This window comes from Tenrec ecaudatus, chromosome 18 (assembly GCF_050624435.1).
Source record: "Tenrec ecaudatus isolate mTenEca1 chromosome 18, mTenEca1.hap1, whole genome shotgun sequence".
Lineage (NCBI taxonomy): Eukaryota > Metazoa > Chordata > Mammalia > Afrosoricida > Tenrecidae > Tenrec > Tenrec ecaudatus.
In genome coordinates this window covers 20,584,593-20,602,757 of record NC_134547.1, presented here as the reverse complement: position 1 = coordinate 20,602,757, position 18,165 = coordinate 20,584,593, and the positions used below count along the sequence as shown (strand labels likewise).

Genomic DNA, 18,165 nt, shown 5'->3' with positions numbered 1-18,165 from the left:
GCGGAGTGCCCGAGAAGGAGCAGATCTGTCTCAGAGGAAGCAGGGCTGATGGGACTCGGTCCCGTGTACTTGGGATGTGTCACCAGGAGGGACCGGTCCCAGGAGGAGGACCGCACGCTGGTTCAGCGATGAAGACAGCGGCTCTGAAAGGCATGGGCCCAGCGGCTGCAGCAGTGCATTCAAACCTAACCGCCGTCTGGGGGAGTCTCGGGGGCTCTGCTCTTGTTCCCACCGGGTCAGGCAGACGTTGGGTGGCTTTGCATCTGAGCTGACCCCGCGGTCCAGCCCGCAGCGGCTGTTTCCCCTCTGAATGTCGTTTCCGTGTGATGCGACGCACGGTGTTTCTCCAGCTTGCATCTGCCACGTCTCAGTGTCGGCCGTTAGACCATCAGATGCCCCCCCTTGTTCTCTGTCTCTCATGGCCGTGAGGCGCGCCAGCCTCCGGGACAGGCACTTGTAAAGGCATGACTGGGTTCACGCGCATTCGTTGTCGTTGTTGTTGTTGTTGTTTTTTAAAAGGTCGTCAACTGGCAAGTTGTCCTCAAAGGGCGGAGCGCCTTGTGTACCCGACTGGCAGAATAGAGTATTTTTAAATGCAGGTTGTAAGAATGGGGCCCCGGGGTATCTGAGTGACCCCTCTGACCTGAAGGGGCGGGGCAGAGAGTAGTTACCGGAACCGCAGCAGCCCAAGGCTGACTCCTGAGAGGCAGAGGTCCAGCTTTGTCCCCAGCTTGGACACCAGCCACTCCTGCGGCGGCCCTCGCTGCTCCTCTGCAGGCTTGGTCATCTGCTGCCGTGGCCGCACCAGCTCCCAGACCGCTCCCACAGGTAGGAGGCTTTGTAGGGAAGGGACAGGGTACAGTGCAGGATCAGAAGTTCCGTGCGCATGTGCTGCGGTTCTTTCATCAAGACAGCTGCTCTCCCGGCTCTGCCCATAGGTAGGCTTTTCCCTGGCCCTTGGCCTTCTGGCCCTCTTGGACCAACCCAGCCTCTGCCCTGCTCCAACAAGCGCCCCAAAGCTCTTTAGCTCCAAGGGGTGCCTGGAGGCCCCTCAGTCCTTGGGCCAGGAAGCCCACCATGCTGTCCCCTCCCAGCCTAAGGGCCCTGCTGCCGCCCTTCCTCTCCCACTGCTTCCCACCCATTCTCACTGCCTCGGGGGTCAGAGCTTTCTGCTTCCTGCTTCTAGGAGGTTCTCAGCTCAGAGACTCGGAGCTCAAAGGAGGCAGCCTGCACCTGCCTCTTGTCCTTCCCGCCAGGGTTCCGCCCCAGCCTGCTCACGCGCCCTCTCCATGGCCGGCTTCTCGTGGCATGTAGCAAAACGCAACCACACAGAGGCAAGGAGCAGGTCCTGCCCTGGACCGCCAGGAAGACATAACCCGGAAGTGTGCCCCTGTAATGCCCTTGGGCATCTCAGGTCCTGGTTATCTGGGGGGCGTGGGTGATCAGAAAGTTGGTGGAGAAACAGAACTGAAAGCCAATAAACCTTGTCCGCAAACTCTCAGAAGCCCTCACAACCACACCTCCATGTAAAACCTCTGTTGTCGGGAGCCGGGAGGGAAGCAGCTTTCCTTGTTACCTTGGCGTGTGCCCGATGGCACGTGTGAGACCTGGCAGTACACCCCACTCTGGAGAGAAGAAGTGGGCTGCTTTTCATTTGGGGAATTGGCGGGTTGTCTGAAAGTTGACACTCACACCACCACCCCCGCTCCCAGCGGTAAGATTACAGGCAGCTGGTCCCAACTGCCCAAAGTTCTCCCACTTCCCCACAGACACTCAGAGGGCCTTCATCTCGGGGATGAGCCTGGTGCCCACCGGAGCTCAGCACAGACTTGGCCTGATGGCCTCTCTAAATGGGAGGGGACCCCAGTCCCCTCCAGTCCACCCCCTTTTCTGCAGCTGGGCCAGGCCACTCTCGCCCCTCCCTGGGTGCCTGCCAGCCCCCTAACGACTGGCTCAGGGTCTACCTGGCAGCCAGATGAGGTCACTGTGCTTCCTAAGCCTGCAGCGGAAGTAAATTCCAGACCCCTAGGCGCTTTGTCAAAGGAGCCCTGGTGACGTAGTGCCCACACATTGGGCTGCCAACTGCCAGGTCAGCAGTTCAAAACCACAGCCGCTCCGAGGGAGAAAGATGAGGCTGTCTACCCCCGTGCAGAGTTCACAGCCTCGGACACCCAGGATCCCTGTGAGTCAGAGTCGACCCACTGAGGGTGAGTCTGTTCTCATGGAGAGCACTTTGGGATCTTTTTACCTGCTGTTCTCCCGTTCCCCTACCCACCTACCCACCCACAGGTGCACCTTTCCGTGGCCTCCTCCAGAAGCCTTCCTTGACCGCCCGTCTGCATCGCCCTGTACCTTCCTCTTTCCTCAGGTACCTGTTCCTCCAGCTCAGTGTTCTCTAAGGAGCGTTGGCCTCCCCACCAGTCAGACGCATTCTGCCCGTGCAGTGGACTCCACAGGCACAGAGGAGGCTGCCTCCTCCCCTAGAGCTCTGCAGTCTCGGGGCAGCACTCCTCTGTCCTGTAGGCTGAGGCCGTGCGTCGGGATCCCATGGGCTTGATGGGGGTTTGGTTTGGTTTAGTTTGGGTCTTAGACTTCGACTCCTAAGCACAGAGAAAGGGTCTGCCAGGCTCACTGATTTACCGCACCGAGTAAGAGCTCAGTAAACACTCACCTAGTGAACGCAAGTGAGTGAACTAAAGTCTTCTTGCTTCTATTTCTGATTGCAAACATTCCTTGAAGGTCATTTGAGAAAACACAGGAAGGGCACAAGAACCCACGCTCAAAGAGCACTTGTGGCAGAGTGGCCCCGTGTTGGGCAGCAGACCACAGGAGCCGACTCCCCGCGCTCCCTGCTGGGCCAGCGGTTGGTGTCCCACCATTTCCCCCCAGGCTGTTTTCTAGGACCACATCCACCATACGTGAGAGCTCGGAGGGGCCGCCCTCACTTAGCTGTGCCCCCGTCACCGGCTCCAGGGGTCGGTTCCATCGTCCTTGGGATGGAGAGCCCATGCATTTTCTTCTTTGCCTTGTTATTTCTCTGGGATCAGTTCCCAGAAGTAGCATTACTGGGTCAGAGGGTAAGCACATTTTTAAATGCTCTTGCCAAATTGCCTCTAGAGAAATTCCACTGATTCTGAACATTAAAAAAAAAAAAAAAGCAAACCTGTTACAGGAGTGGCTGCGACCTCTGGGTGGGGAAGCCCTTTCCCCAGGGTGAGGACCCTCTGGGGAGTCCTGGGGACCTCCTGGCTTTCATGTCGGGCGGCTGACTGAAGAGTCAGCAGTTCAAAACCACTAGGGGCTCAACAGGAGAAGGACGAGGCTTCCTGCCCCTTGAAGATGGAAACCCAGGAGCAGTTTTAGCCTGCCCTGTAGGGTCTCCCTGTAGGGTTGGAGCAGATGGGATGGCAGTGAGTGTGGTGTGCAGGCCCCGTGCCCCCTCCCAGCTTGTCCTTCCTCACTGGCCACTCTGCCTGTGAGTTTGAGAGGCAAGATATCTGATCACCATGATGTGCAGTCCACTCCCGTGGCTGGACCCAAGAGGTTCCAGCCCAGTCAAGGGTCAGGAGCAAGGTCCCTCCAGCGTCCACCCTGGCATTGCTGCAGGTGTGGGCCGCCCCACTCCCTGCCCACCTCTCCCAACCCTAGGAAGGAGGGCGGGGTGCCCGCCCCCACATCTCAGCAGGGTGGAGGTGCCTCCCTCTGTCCCTGATGTCATGTGGTGAGTTGTCCTCCATGCCTGTCCCCGCCCCACCTCCAGGGGTATGACAGTGAGGGCTTGCTATCACACCTGCGAAGTGGCCCAGCCGGTTCTGAAGGGTGGGGCCCTTTCCTAGGAGGAAGAGTGAGTTTAGGGGGGGGGGAGAGTGTATGTTTGTGTGTGTGTGTGTGTGTGTGTGTGTGTGTGTGTGTGTGTGAAGCCCAGCACGCACGGGTGATTGTGTGGCTATGGCCTCGAGGTCTGCTGTTCAAACCCACCGGCCCCTCCTCTAGAGAAAGATGAGGCTGTCTGGGCGAGTGTGCGAAACCCACAGAGGCAGCTCCACATGTCCTCTAGGGTCCCTACGCATGGAAATCGCCTCAGCAGCAGTGAGTGAGTGACGCGGTTCAAAGGACGTTCTAAAGTGAGCACCCTGCTGGCACCCGCCCCCCCTGGAGCCCCTGTGTGCCCCGTCATGCCCCACACCTGCCTGGGTTTGAGGGCCGTCCATCCCAATAGTTCTGCCGCCTGAGGAAGCGGCTACCTGGCACGGCTCTGTTCTGTGAATGTGTGTGCTCCTCCCTCCGGGCCTGACTTAGAGATGCCAGCTCGGTCCCGGGGCTCACGTTGCTTCCCTGGGAGCCCAGGCAAGCCTCCCAAAGTGTAAATGTCTGTGTCTCGCGGAAAGAGACCCTGAGTCCGGCACGGGCATTACTCAGGTCTGGGTTTGTCTGTCTGAAGCAAGCAGTAGTAGTGCGGGTGGTGTCAGTTTGGGGGCAAGTGAGGCTGGGAGGTTGGGGAGCCTGGGCATTGACCACAGAATGAAGGCCCGTGTGCACCCCCACACCCCTGGCTCCTGAGCTCCCTGGGGTTGTGTAACCCCCATTCCTGTCCAAAGAGCCCTCTGGGTGGGCAGGCAAAGGGGCTTTAAAAAGACCGTGGGAAAATTCCACTCCATCTTCCCAGGAACTGTCTGAAGCCCTTTGTAGAGAGAGGGACCATGTAAATCCCGATTGCTGAAACATTAGCGGAAATGCCTGTTTTGTGCGCCTTCCTCTCGAGCCCCCTGATTAAAGGAGCAACCTTTAATCACCGACTCACGCAGCCCTCAGGGAGCAGGGCGGGGAGGGGGGTTGGGGGAAAGGCACTTCCTGCTCTGTTCTGAGACCCCCAGGGAGAAGGGACTTGACCTCCTCCCCATGCTCAAGGACACTGCCCTGTGCTGCCTGGTCCCCAAGCATCTCCGAGCAGTTTCCCAAAGTGGATGACACCGCCCCCTGGGGGGCACTGGAATTAGAACAAGCATGGGTGCTGCCAGCGTGGTAGCGCTGCCCCTGAGTCTCGGAGACCAACTCTCCCCGGAGGAGGAAGTCCACCTCTCTCCCTCAGAGTGTCCAGTGGTTTCAACCCCTTGACCTGGGCAGTTAGCAGCCAACCCCTCACCCATACAGACCAGGGCTCCGGAGCAGGCCAAGGGGCTGCAGACGCGGGCGCGACACTCTAGCCTGAAGTATGGGCTGTCGTACACAAGTTTGCAGGGACCAGCATGGCGCGGAGTCCTTTTTCCCCCTCTGAAAAGGGGTGGTGGTCCAAATAAGGCTGGGACGCTATGAGCTAGAGCCACGCGTAGACCCCTTGGCTTGCGTGGGGATGACGGTGATTACAGAGTGAAACTGGCTGTTTCTGTACCTTCCCACCCATCCCCGATCCTCCCAGCTAAGTTTTCTGGGTTAGTGGCCCAGGTGGGGCTTGTCAGCAGACAGGTTTGGGCAACCTGGTGATGGCCCTCTGAGGCCAGAGGTGCTTGTGTGTCCGTTCTGCAGAGGACGGCGGGCTCACGCCGGGAGCCCCGCATGCAGCCTGAGGCCTTGGGCTACGCCTCTGCTGGTCAGGAGTCATGTCCCTCACATGCCGCCGGTTGATTCAGACTCACAGTGACCCTCCTGCAGGACAGGGTGGGTGCTCGGCCAGACGACTCGCTTGTGTGGGGAGTCGGGGTCTCAGTAGCCCTCTGTGCGGTGACCTGGGAGCTGGTTCCTGGTGTCTCGCTCTGTGGAAATTCACTGAATCCTGACCTTGTGGTTTGCGCGCCTTTCTGTAGGTGACCCATGAAACATCGACATTTACTTTAAAAGGAAACAAAAACGCAAAGCTGATACCAGCTAAAGCTTATCACGTACTATTCACCAGCGATGTCAGGATTAACTTCCGACATCCCTGAGGAGTCCGGGCCTGTTGTTCCCTCCATTTTACAGATGGGGAAACTGAGGAATGAAGCGGCTAAGTTCACAGAGCCAGCCAAGTGGCTGAGCTGGGAACTGAACTTCGGTAGCCTGGGCTTTTAACCTCTGGGCTCTAGCTGCCTCCTCAGGAATCCCTCCGAGACCCCGTTGTTACACTTTCATTTCTGCGTTAAGTGTTTCCACCACCCGCCCGCCTGTCCATTGCACTGTGGCGTGTTGCTGGGCCGCTGGGAGCTGTGCGCCCGTGTTCCATTCGCATACAGCCGTGCTGGGCAGACTCAGCGGCGCTCCTAGACTAAGACTGCAAGGTGACCGACTGCCCATTAAACGGATGGATGGCAAGAGGACATGTCCCTCGCGTGCTCTGCACCGTGGCTGCAGGACAGTGTGACGCTGGGGCAGGAGAGGCCAGGGCGAGGAGGGAGGCTCTGGGGCAGGAGGAGTAGCACTGCAGGGACGGGCTCAGGCCTGCTGAGGACCCTGAGGGCTGGGCAGCCTTCCGCTCTGGGCTGGGGAAGGGTGCCAGGAGTCCGTCAACGTGCCGGCAGCTCACTCGCTGTCTGTTTTCAGCGTTTTATCACCTAAAGATTACCAAGGATGGTACCTTCCCCAGGGCCTGGTGGCTCCTGACAACATGTCCAAAGTGCACGAAACACAGTCTCGCCAGCCTTGCCTCTGAGGAGCATTCTGGCTGTGCTGCTTCCGCGACAGGTTTTGTTTTTTGGGTTTGTTTTTTTTCCTTTTAGCAGTCCACGGTACTTTCCTTATTCTGTGCCTCCACCACAACTCTAGCACATCAGTTCTTCTTCGGGCTCCCTTACTCAATGTCCAGTTTTCACGAGCATATGAAACAACACTAAATACCAAAGTTGGGTAGGATGGGGGTTGGTGAGGGAGTCAGAAATCAAGGGGGCTGAGTGGCCACCCTGAGGGGCCCAGAGAGTTAGAGGTCAACCCCAGACCGGGGCTTGGCTGGGCTGAATTGCATCAGTTGCAGGGTAGCCTGTGTCCCCCCTGCCGATGTCCCAGATGGCCAGTGTATAAGAAAGGAGGCAGGCCTGGTAGGCAGCTGGAGTCTGAACGGAACAGGGAAGGGGCATGAAGGTGTCCACAGGCTGTAGCTGGCACGTGGAGGGGGTTTGTCACTGCCACCAGTGCTGGCATCAGCAGGAGGGGCTCCCGGGCTCCCTGGACTGGTGCACGCAGCTTTTCTCCCTGACCACCTGTAGGTGGTCTTGAACCTGCAGGCTCCTAGCTAGCAGCCAAGTGCATTAGCTTCATCATCCCCGGACTGTAGTTCAGGACAAAGGAGGTGCCGCCTTGTAAGCAAGCATCTAGGGGTGCGCCCTCCTCCCCAGTGGGGCTGCTGCAAGCCAGGAATGCAGGAAGCACTCCAGGCTGTGAAGGAACTCATCCCCTAGAAGTAGCGTTTTCGGGCGCCCTGGTGACAGAGGGGTTATGTGTTGCTGCTAACTGCAAAATCAGCAGTTTGAAACCCCCAGATGCTCTGCGGGAGTCTGCCCTCTGCTGGAATTAATAGGTTATGTGTGCTTCATTCATTCATTCACTTATTCATTCATTCACACACCTCCTGCTCGGGATGTAAGCTCTGAGATAAGTCTCCACGCAAACACAGCCTGCACTGCATTCTCTCTGGACGTTGGCTGGCAGTGGAAGAAAGCTTTACTCTCAGGCAGCGAGTGTGTAAAAGTGAAGAGCGGGCCAGCCCGGGGAGGGCAGTCTCATGCTCTAGGGCTCGCCTGGGCATGTCCTTGATGGAGACTGGGGCATCAGGGGCCGCATACATGGTGCCCAGCAGAGCCCTGACCAAGGTGGTCTGGGGAACCAATCCCATGAGCTTTTCTGCCTTACCTGCCCCTTTCCCATCCCTGCAGCCTGCCCGCCACTGCGGCATGGCACGCAGGTGCTGATGAATGTTGGGTACAGGTGTGGGTGGGTTTTTTTGTTTTTCTAAATAATTTTATTGGGGGCTTGTACAACTCTTATCACAGTCCATACATCAATCCAATCGTCTCAAGCACATTTGTACCTATGTTGTCATCGTTTTCAAAGCATTTTCTTTCTTGAACCCTTGGTATCAGCTCCTCATTTTTTCCCTTCCCTCCCTCCCTCATGAACCCTTGATAATTTATAAATTATTATTATTTTTTCATGTCTTGCCCTGTATGGTGTCTCCCTTTACCCCCTTGCCTGTTGTCCATTCCCCTGGGAAGGGGTTATAGATAGGTCATTGTGATCGGTGCCCCCTGTGCCCCCCACCTTCTCCTTACCCTCTTGGTATGGCTACTCTCAATAATTGGCCCCAAGGTGTTTATCTGCCCTGGATTCCCTGTGTTTCCAGCCCTTATCTGTACCTGTGTACATGCTCTTGTCTAGCCAGATTTGTAAGGTGGAATTAGGGTCATGATGGGGGGGGGGTAGCATTGAAAAACCTGAGGAAAGCTGTGTGTCTCATCGGTGCTACACTGCACCCTGACTGGCCCGTCTCCTCCCCACGACCCTTCTGTAAGGGGATGTCCAATTGCTTACAGATGGGCTTTGGGTCCCCACTCTGCAGTACCCCTCATTCACATCATGATTTTTTGCTCTGGGTCTTTGATGCCTGATAGCTGATCCCTCTGACATCTCATGATCACACAGGCTGGTGTACTTCCTCCACATGAATTTTGTTGATTCTCAGCTAGATGGCCACTTGTTTACCTTCAAGCCCTTAAGACCCCAGATGGTATATCTTTTGGTAGCCAGGCACCATCAGCTTTTTCTTTCTTTTAAAATTTTTTTTCATCAGCTTTATTCACATTTGCTTCTGCACCCACTTTGTCTTCAGCAATTGTGTCAGAAAGGTGAGCATCTCAGAGTGCTGGATCATTAGAACAAAGTGTTCTTCTGTTGAGGGAGTACTTGAGTAAAAGACTAATGTCCATCTGCTACCTTAATACTAAAGCTATAAATATATGCACATAGATCTATTTCCCCATCCTCATATATAAATATATTTACATATGTGCATGCCTATATTCAGACCTGTATAAATGCCCGTTGCCTCCTAGTTCTTTCCTGTTGTTCCACTATCATGTTCAGCCTTCATTTGGGTTTCAGTAATTCCTCTCAGTTACATTGCCCTTGATCAAGCCCTACCAGACCTCCTACACCCTCCTCACCATCGATTTTCGGTGACTCGTTGTTCCCTTGTCCCTGTGTTTTCACCCACTTCCTTTCCCCCCTTTCCCCCTCTCCCATGTCCCCCTGGAACTGCCATCCCATTGTTCTCTCTTCTGGCTTGTTTATCCCACCTATCCATCCAGGTAGACATGCAGAGACAACAATATGCACAAACACAAGACTGAGCAAAACAAAGTAACAATAGAAAATAAACAATAGCTACAATAACAACAACAAAATTAAAATTAACGTCAAAAAAAGAAAAACCTATAAATAGTTCAAGGTCTATTTGTTGTCCTTTATGAGTGCTTTCCAGTCGAGTCTGATGGGGTTCCGTCCCCCCCCCCCCACAGTCTATCTTTGGTGTTCCCTGGAACTTCATTGCTCTGCTCCCCTTGCTGCTCTGTTGCCCGCCCCTAGCATCTCACCTTGGTGTGGTGGGGTCAGGATGGGCGCAATTCCCGCACGTGGTGTCCCCCATAGGGCTATGGGTCAGTGAGGCCCTCTGGTCCTCTCTGTGCATTGGCTGCTCTGAGCAGAAACACTGTCCTCAGGGCTTGATGGGCCAGGATGTGCTTCACTGTTTTTTTCCTGCCCCCTCATTGGCTCCTGTGTGCTCTGATCAGACATGTCCCTCTCCTTGAGCTGTAGCTTCAGTGCTGTCCTCTGAAGTGAATTCTTCTGGGGGGTCGGGGGGGGGGGTGCTGTCCACTTAGTTGGTAATGGGGGCCGGCCCCGGTGTGAGTTTTTGAAGCTCGTCAACAGATGTATGCTTTGCTTCATTTATTTCAGTAAATTATACAAGGGGCGGGGGGGGGGGTGTTGCTTCCAAACGTGGCCCACAGAGCAGATCCCAGTGGCCTTCCCAGTTCAGCCCAGTGACATTCAGTGTGTAAACGTGCCTTGGCAGGATGACGTGTAGCGTGTGGCTGGTCTTTGAGTGAGTGCGTGCATGTGCAGTGGGGAAACAAACGAGGTGTATGCACCCAGAAGCCCCCCCACCCACCCCGCCCCACGCCCCGTGTGTTCAGAAGGCGTGTCGTGTCAGGTAAGCAGGTAGATGTGAAGAGCGATGAGGACTGGGACTGGCTGGTCTGCAGTCAGGTCCAGGAACTCGTCTGTGACCGGAGGGGGTGCGGGTGGGACTGACCCAGAAAGTGAACAGCGGGGGTCCAAGAAGGAACCCTCCCGCCCTGTAGACATCGGTAGGGCCCGGGACAGCCTGCTGCCTGCCTCTTCCTCAGTCTCCTCATCGTGGAGTGGGCACCGGTGGCGAGCGTTCAGCGAGACGCCAGACATTTGTCCGTGCTCCGAGCAGGGCCGGGCCCGCAGAAGTGTCTCCGTGCATCCACTGCTGCGGTCATCGTGTGGCAGTCACTGGTGTAGCTAAATGGTCAGGGGCGAGCCGCCTGCGGTGCCATTTGGAGTCGAGACTGAGATGAGGACAGCAGCCCCTGCTTCTCTCCGGCTCATTCCCTTCTCTGGGGGCCGCTGCGGCTCCCTCCTTCACGCCCTCTCACTCAATTTTCTGGCCACTGAGACATCGAAACACCTCCACAGAGGAGTGGGAAAGGGGGGAGGGGAACATCCGGAAAAGATGTTTCTCCCTGATTGCCTCAGACTGGTGGCCGGCACGCTCTGACATCACCCCTGCCCGTCCTGCCCGGTCCGTGGTTCCGTGAGAAGCAGGCTGTGGCTGTGAGGCACGACGCCACGAGGGGGAAGCCAGCAGTGCAGGGGGGAGGGGAAGGGACCCGGGGAAAGGGCCTGCCGTCCTCAGCGTCCAGCCGGGGGTCTCTGGTCTCCTTGCTACTAGGACCATTCAATGTGTCGGTACCCCAGGCCCCATCGGGTGGTGTGCTGTTACTTGTAGCAAATGCATCTGGACCGACTCTCCCACCCCAGCTCCCATCTCTTCACGCCGCGGGTCACCCGCCACCTCAGCCACAGTCCCCACAACCCCCGCGTGCCAGCAGCGCAGGATAAGACTGTCTGGGCAAAACCGGGACTTCGAGGCTTACAGACTCTCCAGGAGGCCAGAGAGCAGTCTTGCTTGAGAAATAGGGGACAAGGGTAGAGGGGGCAAGAAGAGGAGCCCAGACAGAAGGCATGTCCCAGGGAAAGCCAGCGCCCCCGTCCCCTGCCATTTGCCAGTACACCGTACACCCTCCATGCCCTCGTGAGCCCTGTGCAGAGCCCAGGGGAGCATGCGGACCCACTCAAGGCTTTGTTACTGTGTGTGCATGCATGTGTGTGCGCGCATGCACACAGGATACGTTCCGCCAAAGATACACAACATAGGGGTGATTGGAGCAGAGGCTGGGGGCAGCGGGGAGACCTGGTGATCTGCCGGAGATCAACCATACCAGAGATCAGCCAATGCAAATCCTATGGGTCACAATGATCCACTCCACCACGGGTCCTGGGGCTGGCACCGGGCCAGGCGGTCACCGTTAGCCCAGGGCCCACCCTGCAGCGAGCGGCACCAGTGCGGGCCATGGCAGGCTCAGACCCCACTTGACAGGTCGAAACAGAGCCCATTTCAGCAGCCAGTCTAGAGTCGAACCCCGGTAGGTCCGGTGGTTCCATGAGGGTTGCCCATCAGGAAGGTCCAGGTGCCTTTAGGAGGGGCGAACTTGAAGGGAGACAGCTGGGAAGGGGGAAAGCCTGCACCAATCCCTGGATCCTGGAGAGTCTGGGGGTGCCGCTCCCCATCTGCACGTCACCGGCAGACCCAGCCGCACCTGCTCAGAGAGGGATCTGTGCAAAGACTGGGGCCGACAAGAACATCTGTGTGTTTTCACAGAGGGGAGCAAATTGGACTGGGGGCTTCTGACCAGCCTGGAAGCAGGGTGCTGGCAGCCAAGCCCATCTGCCGGGAGGTGCTGGCACAAGCAACTCTGAGCCAGCTTGCACTGCCTGCTTCCCTAACTGGCCTCAAAGAGCCAGTCCTTCCCCACGCTCGGCGCAGGCCGAGCCCAGGCTGGGGCTCCTGTGCAGGTTGGCCCACCAGGCCCACCACGGTACCCTCACTCGACCTGGGAGATAGAGCCCTGCTGAGTGGAGCCCTGGGCTCCGGCCGTTATCTCTGGCAGAGCGGCCGAGTGCCGCTCCCCTGCCCAGGTCCAACCCACGTAGGGGGCTTCCAAAAGGTGGTGGGCGCAGACCCCTCATGTGTTCATCCCATTGTCCCCAGAAGCCCGCTCATATTTCTCGACCCTCACGGTGGTGTCAGTTGGTGATGTTCTTAAAAGCCATTTATTTGTTGACCAGAAACGCATGCAATTTACGACGCTGCCACTGTTTTCCACAACTGCTCAGACACTAGGGGTCTAGCGGCTGCCCAGGTTCCCAAGGTGGGAGTTTATCAGGGCAAGGAGGGCCTTAAGGGACAGAGGCTGGGGGGAAGGAAAGGCCCAGTCCCCCCACCAGCCCCTGCCCCCCTGGGCCTTTATGATCTGTTTCTGTGTAATTCTTCCAGCGATCCTCTCAGCTTGGTAGCCTGGTATTGGTTGTGTGGTGGTATTTTGTTGTTTCGACTGGAAGATGCTATGCACTGATCTAAATGTCACCGGTTTCCCTTCAAGTCAAGTCACCTAGCACCCACATTCCCATAGGCCCGTTGCCAGGGTGGGGCCATCGGTCTGCCCCTTTGGAGGGTGGCCTCCCTGCTACCACCCCTCACCGAGCCAACCCTCTGGGCCATCCATGGTTTCATTTCTACCCCCTTCTGTGCCCATGTCCTCTGCTGCCCCCGTGTTCCTGGGAAACAGGAAGGGGCTCCTCCGCAGGAAGCTGTGCTCCTCCGCAGTCTGGCTGTGTAACCTCATTCACTCGGCACCTCTAGGTTAGGGAAGACCCCCTTATCCACACAACACACCTCGGCGGCGCCTTTCATTTCCTTGCACTGGAAGGAACAGCCGACGTTGACCAGACTGGCCCTCTGTCACTGAACAAGGTCAGCTCTGTCAGAAGCAGGACGGGCATGGCTATTGGGGTCACAACGCTCAGAAAATGGAGATGGAAAGGGGGCTGATCCCACGAAGGGGGCCGTGCTGCTTGGCCTCCATGTCAACCCCTCCCTGGAGGACTGCGCGTCAGTAGGCACCTGAATAGCTGGCCAGGCAGCGGCCACTGCTGGGCGTTGGCACATACACATGGACGAGCGTCCTGGACGCCGTTCTCCCTGCTGAGGAATCTTGCATGGGCAGCACCGACAGTCCTGGCACTGAATTGACATTGCAGTGGCGGAGGCAGCCAGCAAATGGGTCGTGAACAAAGCCATTGCAGTTGGTATCTGCTAAGGAGGAGGAAAAGCAAGCAAGCAGAGCAGGTGGTGAGAAAGATCTGAGGGTGGCGGGGACTTGCCCGCCTACACCGGGGGCTGGGAAGGTGCCAGCCTGCCAAGGAGCAGGGCAGAGGCGATCCAGATGGCCTGGGCTGAGCTCGGGGGGTCAGTACAGAAAAGAAGGTCGATATGAGTGGACTTGAGCTGGGGCGAGGAGAGATGCTGAGGCGGGCAGGGGCAGGGTCTTGGGGGTCTTGTAAGTTGGGAGGCGTTTGGGTTTTAGTGTCAATCACTGGGCAGTCCATAGCCTCAGAAAATAAAAGTAAGACTCACCACCATCAAGGTGATGCCGAAAGACAGGGTAGCGCTGCCCCTGTGGGTTTCGGAGCCGGTAGCTCTTGATGGGAGCAGAGAGCCCCCTCTTCCATAGTGTCCATTCATCACAGGTTCCCAGGGCGCCCTTGTGGCTGGCCTCCCCTCAAGCCCTGCGGTGTTCTCACGTCCTGTCTGGCGGGGCTGCCTGCAGAGCAGCTGGACAAGAGTTGGGGCACCACGCACAGCCACCAGCTTACAGGAACTACAAGGGGGCAGGGCATGGCCCGCCGGGTCCAGAAAGCAGGAAGCTACAGGCCAAGGGCCCTGGTTCCTTCAAGGACATGGCATCACATCTAAGGAAGCAGGGGTTGTTCTGAAGTCGAAGAGCCTTAAGAAACTCATCGACCAGAGCCAAGTGTGACCTGTGTTTGGATCTTGATTTGAGCAAACCAACTCTAATAGGATACTTTTGAGGTGATGGGGAATATTTTAACGCAGGTAGCAAGTCATTCAAAAGCTCAGGGTACAACTGCCCCCCCCCCAAGAATTTTCAAAACCGTTAACTCTATGAGAGTAGAAAGCCCCTTCTTTCTCCCAAGGAGCCTCTGGTGGTTTGAACTGCTGGCCTTTAAGATCACAACCTAATGCACAACCACTACGCCACCAAGACAGGGCATTAGACCGCATTAAAGAATTCTTGTTAATGCTGATGAGTGTGATAATGGTCTCACAATAGTCACCTGAAGACTTTATTTTTAAAAAAGACTTTTATCAGGCTAAGATGTCTAAAGGTAGAATGTCGTCATGTGGGGGGGGAGTTACTTTACAATACTCTGGGGGGTTGGGAGTGAGTGCTAACGGGTAAGGTTTCTTATGGGGGTAAATATTTCGTAACTGGACAGTTGGTAAAGTTTGCACACCTTGTGCATAGCCAAAAAACCACACCGAATTCTACCTTAACGTGGCGAGTTTGGCGTTGGGTGAAACGCTGTAGGTGTGGACAGATCGTTGGTGGGTACTGGGGGCTCCATCGTCCTCGTGTCCCTCGGAGTGGGTTGAAATCTCCCCAACGGTGACGCCTCTGAGTGCGTGCTCAAGGGCTGTCCACCTGCCGTGGCCATGTTTATGCTCGGGGTCAGCCCCATCGCCCCCGCCGCCCCTCACGGTGTCTTTCTCTTCCCCTTTGCAGCGAGGCCGGAGGACCCCGTGCAGCCCGCCGGCCCTGGACATCGCCTGCGCGTCGCCCTGCCATGCGGAGCGCCCCTCCATCCGCGGCCCCCAGGACAGCGCCCGCCTCCTGAGGCGGTCCTGGCCCAGCGCACACGCACAGCGATGGTGGAGAGCGGCCTCCACAGGCGCACGACCTTCCCGCCCGGTTTCGGGGGCCATCCTCGTTCGCGCAGGGGCCGGCGGCCCTGAACAATGGCTGAGGGCTGGGGGGCCCCGTAGAGTCGCGCCGCAGCCCCCGCGCGCCCGTGGACTATGACCACCTATCGGCCGCTTCCCAGTGATGGCGCGGAGCTGGCGGCCAGCTGTGCGGCCAGAGGGGCCGATGCCCTTCCGGGCCCCCACCCAGGGGACTACGCGCCCGTGGGGCTCTGGGTCCCGAACGGCAGCCTGCCCCAGCCCGTGGGCGAGAGCGCCGCCGCCCCGCGCCCCAGCCCCACCACGCCTGCAGTGCCCAAGATGGGCGTGCGCGCCAGGGTGGCCGACTGGCCGCCCAAGCGAGAGGCCCTGAGGGAGCAGAGCAACCCGAGCCCCGCGCTGGACGCCGACGGCCCGCAGGCGCCCGCCCGGAGCGTGCCGAACGGGCCGCCCCGCGCCGGCCTCCCCGCGCCCTCGGGGCCGGGGCCGCGCGCCTTCCACCGGCTGGCCCGGCGGCGCTCCAAGGACGTGGAGTTCCAGGACGGGTGGCCGCGCTGCCCGGCGCGCGCCCTGCTCCCGCTGCGGCAGCGCAGCAGCAGCGAGCTCACGCTCAGCGAGTGCGATGCCAGCGCCGCCGCCGCCGGCGAGGAGGCGGGCGAGGCGCGCGGACCCCGGCACCCCGGCGCGCCGCCGCTCTTCCGCGAGTACGGCAGCACCTCGTCCATCGACGCGCAGGCCGTGCCCGAGCAGAGCGTCTTCGACATCCTCAACGCCCTGCGCAGCGAGCGCCCCGCGCCGCGCCGCCCCGCCGCGCTCCTGCGCCCGGAGCCCGGCCCGGCCCCGGCCGGCGCCCCGCCGGGCCCCCGCGACGGCCAGCCCGCGCCGCCGCCGCAGCCCCTCAAGGAGAAGGTCCGCAAGAACGCCAGCGCCGCGGCCGCCGACGCGTCCATCTTCCGGAAGCTGCGGGGCGGCAAGGCCGAGGCGGAGGCGGGGCGCGCGCCCGGGGAGGCCGAGGAGGGCCGCGGCGCCCCGGAGCCCAGCCGGCCGTGGGTGTGCCAGAAGAGCTTCGCCCACTTCGACGTGCAGAGCATGCTGTTCGACCTGAACGAGGCGGCCGCCAACCGGGGCGTGGTGGCGCAGCGGCGCAACACCACCACCGGCGCGTCGGCCGCCTCCGCCCTCACGGCTCCGCGCGCCCCCGGCCTGGGCGGCCCGGACCCCGCCTTCGCCAGCACGGAGGACCTGAACTGCAAGGAGAACCTGGAGCAGGACCTGGGCGACGACAACAGCAACGACCTGCTGCTCAGCTGCCCGCACTTCCGCAACGAGACGGGCGGCGAGCGCGAGCGCAACGTGAGCTTCTCCCGGGCCTGCGCGGGCTCCCCGGGGGCCGCCGCCGCTGCAGCCGAGGGTCCGGGCCGGCCGGCCGAGCCCCCGCTGAGCGCCTACCGCACCAACGCCAGCATCTCCGTGCTGGAGGTGCCCAAGGAGCAGCAGCGGACGCAGAGCCGGCCGCGGCAGTACAGCATCGAGCACGTGGACCTTGGCGCCCGCTACTACCAGGACTACTTCGTGGGCAAAGGTAACGGGGCAGGGGCCGCGGGTCCAACACCGCGGGGATGGACAGAGGACTAGAGGGGGCCGATCAGTTATGCTGAGTCTTCAGCACACGCACCAACGGGATGCACCTCTGGGCCAGGCACTTGCTCGCCCACCGGGATGCAGCCGCAGGCCAGGTCACCACGGAAAAACCCCATCTTCCCGGGGCTTCCGTGGCAGGAGAGGAAGACATGTACAAAGCAGGATGGGCGGGTGAACGTAGCGACCACGTGTCGGGTGTTCTAGAAGCGCTGTGGGGAGAGGAAGAGTCGGGGAGGGAAAGTCCGGGCCTCCCCAGTACTGAGCCCCACCAGGGCCGCGTGGAGACCCCAGCAAGGGTGGAAGTCCTGGCGCACAGGGGGGGGACGGGACCTGGCAAGGTGGTAAGAGGGAGAGAAGGGGCGCTGAGGCAGTGACTGGGCCACAGCGGGGTGGGGGCCGAGAGTGGTGGAACCACTGCAGGGTTCTGAGCCCGCCAGGCCTGATTGGCTGTTAAGTGGGCAGCAGGCTGGGCAAAGACGTGGGAGCTGGGAGACCAGGCAGGAGATGACTGGACAGAACTGGGTTGGTTGGGTTGGTTCAGACTCCCACCGTGCTCCACATGCAGGAAGATCACAGGCCAGTGTGCAAAGTCTTGTGGATCCGCAGATGGCAGAGAACATGGCAAAGGCTCCCACAGCTCTCCAGGTCAGCAAGCAGGTAGAGAGAGAGAGACCCACCTCCAGAGAGCTATGTATCTTGCTCAGACCTCCAAGTGAGATCATCAGACTGCTTCCTGATTGACAGGCTAAATTCCACCCCTAGACTTCCATGTATCTTCCAGTTGACATGACATCCTGTCACTCCCACAGCCATCTTCTTCATACTCTCTGCCCTGTGAGCCCACCTCTTGTCCAGGAGTCTGGATTTGAGATGGGAAGAATAGCTCAGAACCGTAATCTCGGAGAGCCCTTCCTGCTCACTCGGTCCTGTGAACCTGTACTTTTGTTTTGAAGAATATAAGCGTCTGCTCCACATTTCATCTCCCATTCTGGAAAGATCCAGCTATCGCAGACTTGATCAGAACACTCTGTAGTGGTAGCCAGGCACCACCATCTGGTTCTTAGGCTCTCTGGGTAATGGAGGCCATGGTCCACGTAGATATGAGCTCTGTGGACCCATTTCTTCTATGACTCTGTGGTTGTCTTCTTCCTCTTTTGCTCTGGGCAGGCAGACACCAGTAGTTGATCATCGATAGCTGCTCAGAGGCTCTTAAGCCCCCAGACACTACTCATCAGATTATAGCTTTATTCCCTATGTTACACCAGTTGACCAAGTTATCCTTCCAAACTAGGAGCCTAAGCCTCCAGTCTCAGAAACCCAATCCTACAAGGTCTGTGATTCTGTCTTAAGAATTATCGGTAATTGTGACCCTGTTTGCTTTATTTTATGTATATATCATTATCTATGCATACGCCTGTGTATACATACTT

General features: G+C 58.5%; 1 protein-coding gene across 3 annotated transcripts in view; it reads left to right on the top strand.

The window, feature by feature from the left end:
• SIPA1L3 (signal induced proliferation associated 1 like 3) overlaps window positions 1–18,165 on the top strand; it is a 214,129-nt gene that overhangs the window by 124,256 nt on the left and 71,708 nt on the right. For all 3 annotated transcript variants that reach the window (XM_075536258.1, XM_075536257.1, XM_075536259.1), the window contains one exon: window positions 14,919–16,676. In XM_075536258.1, coding sequence (XP_075392373.1) covers window positions 15,212–16,676 — 1,465 coding nt within the window. In that variant the 5' untranslated portion in view covers window positions 14,919–15,211. The remainder of the gene's footprint in view (window positions 1–14,918; window positions 16,677–18,165) is intronic.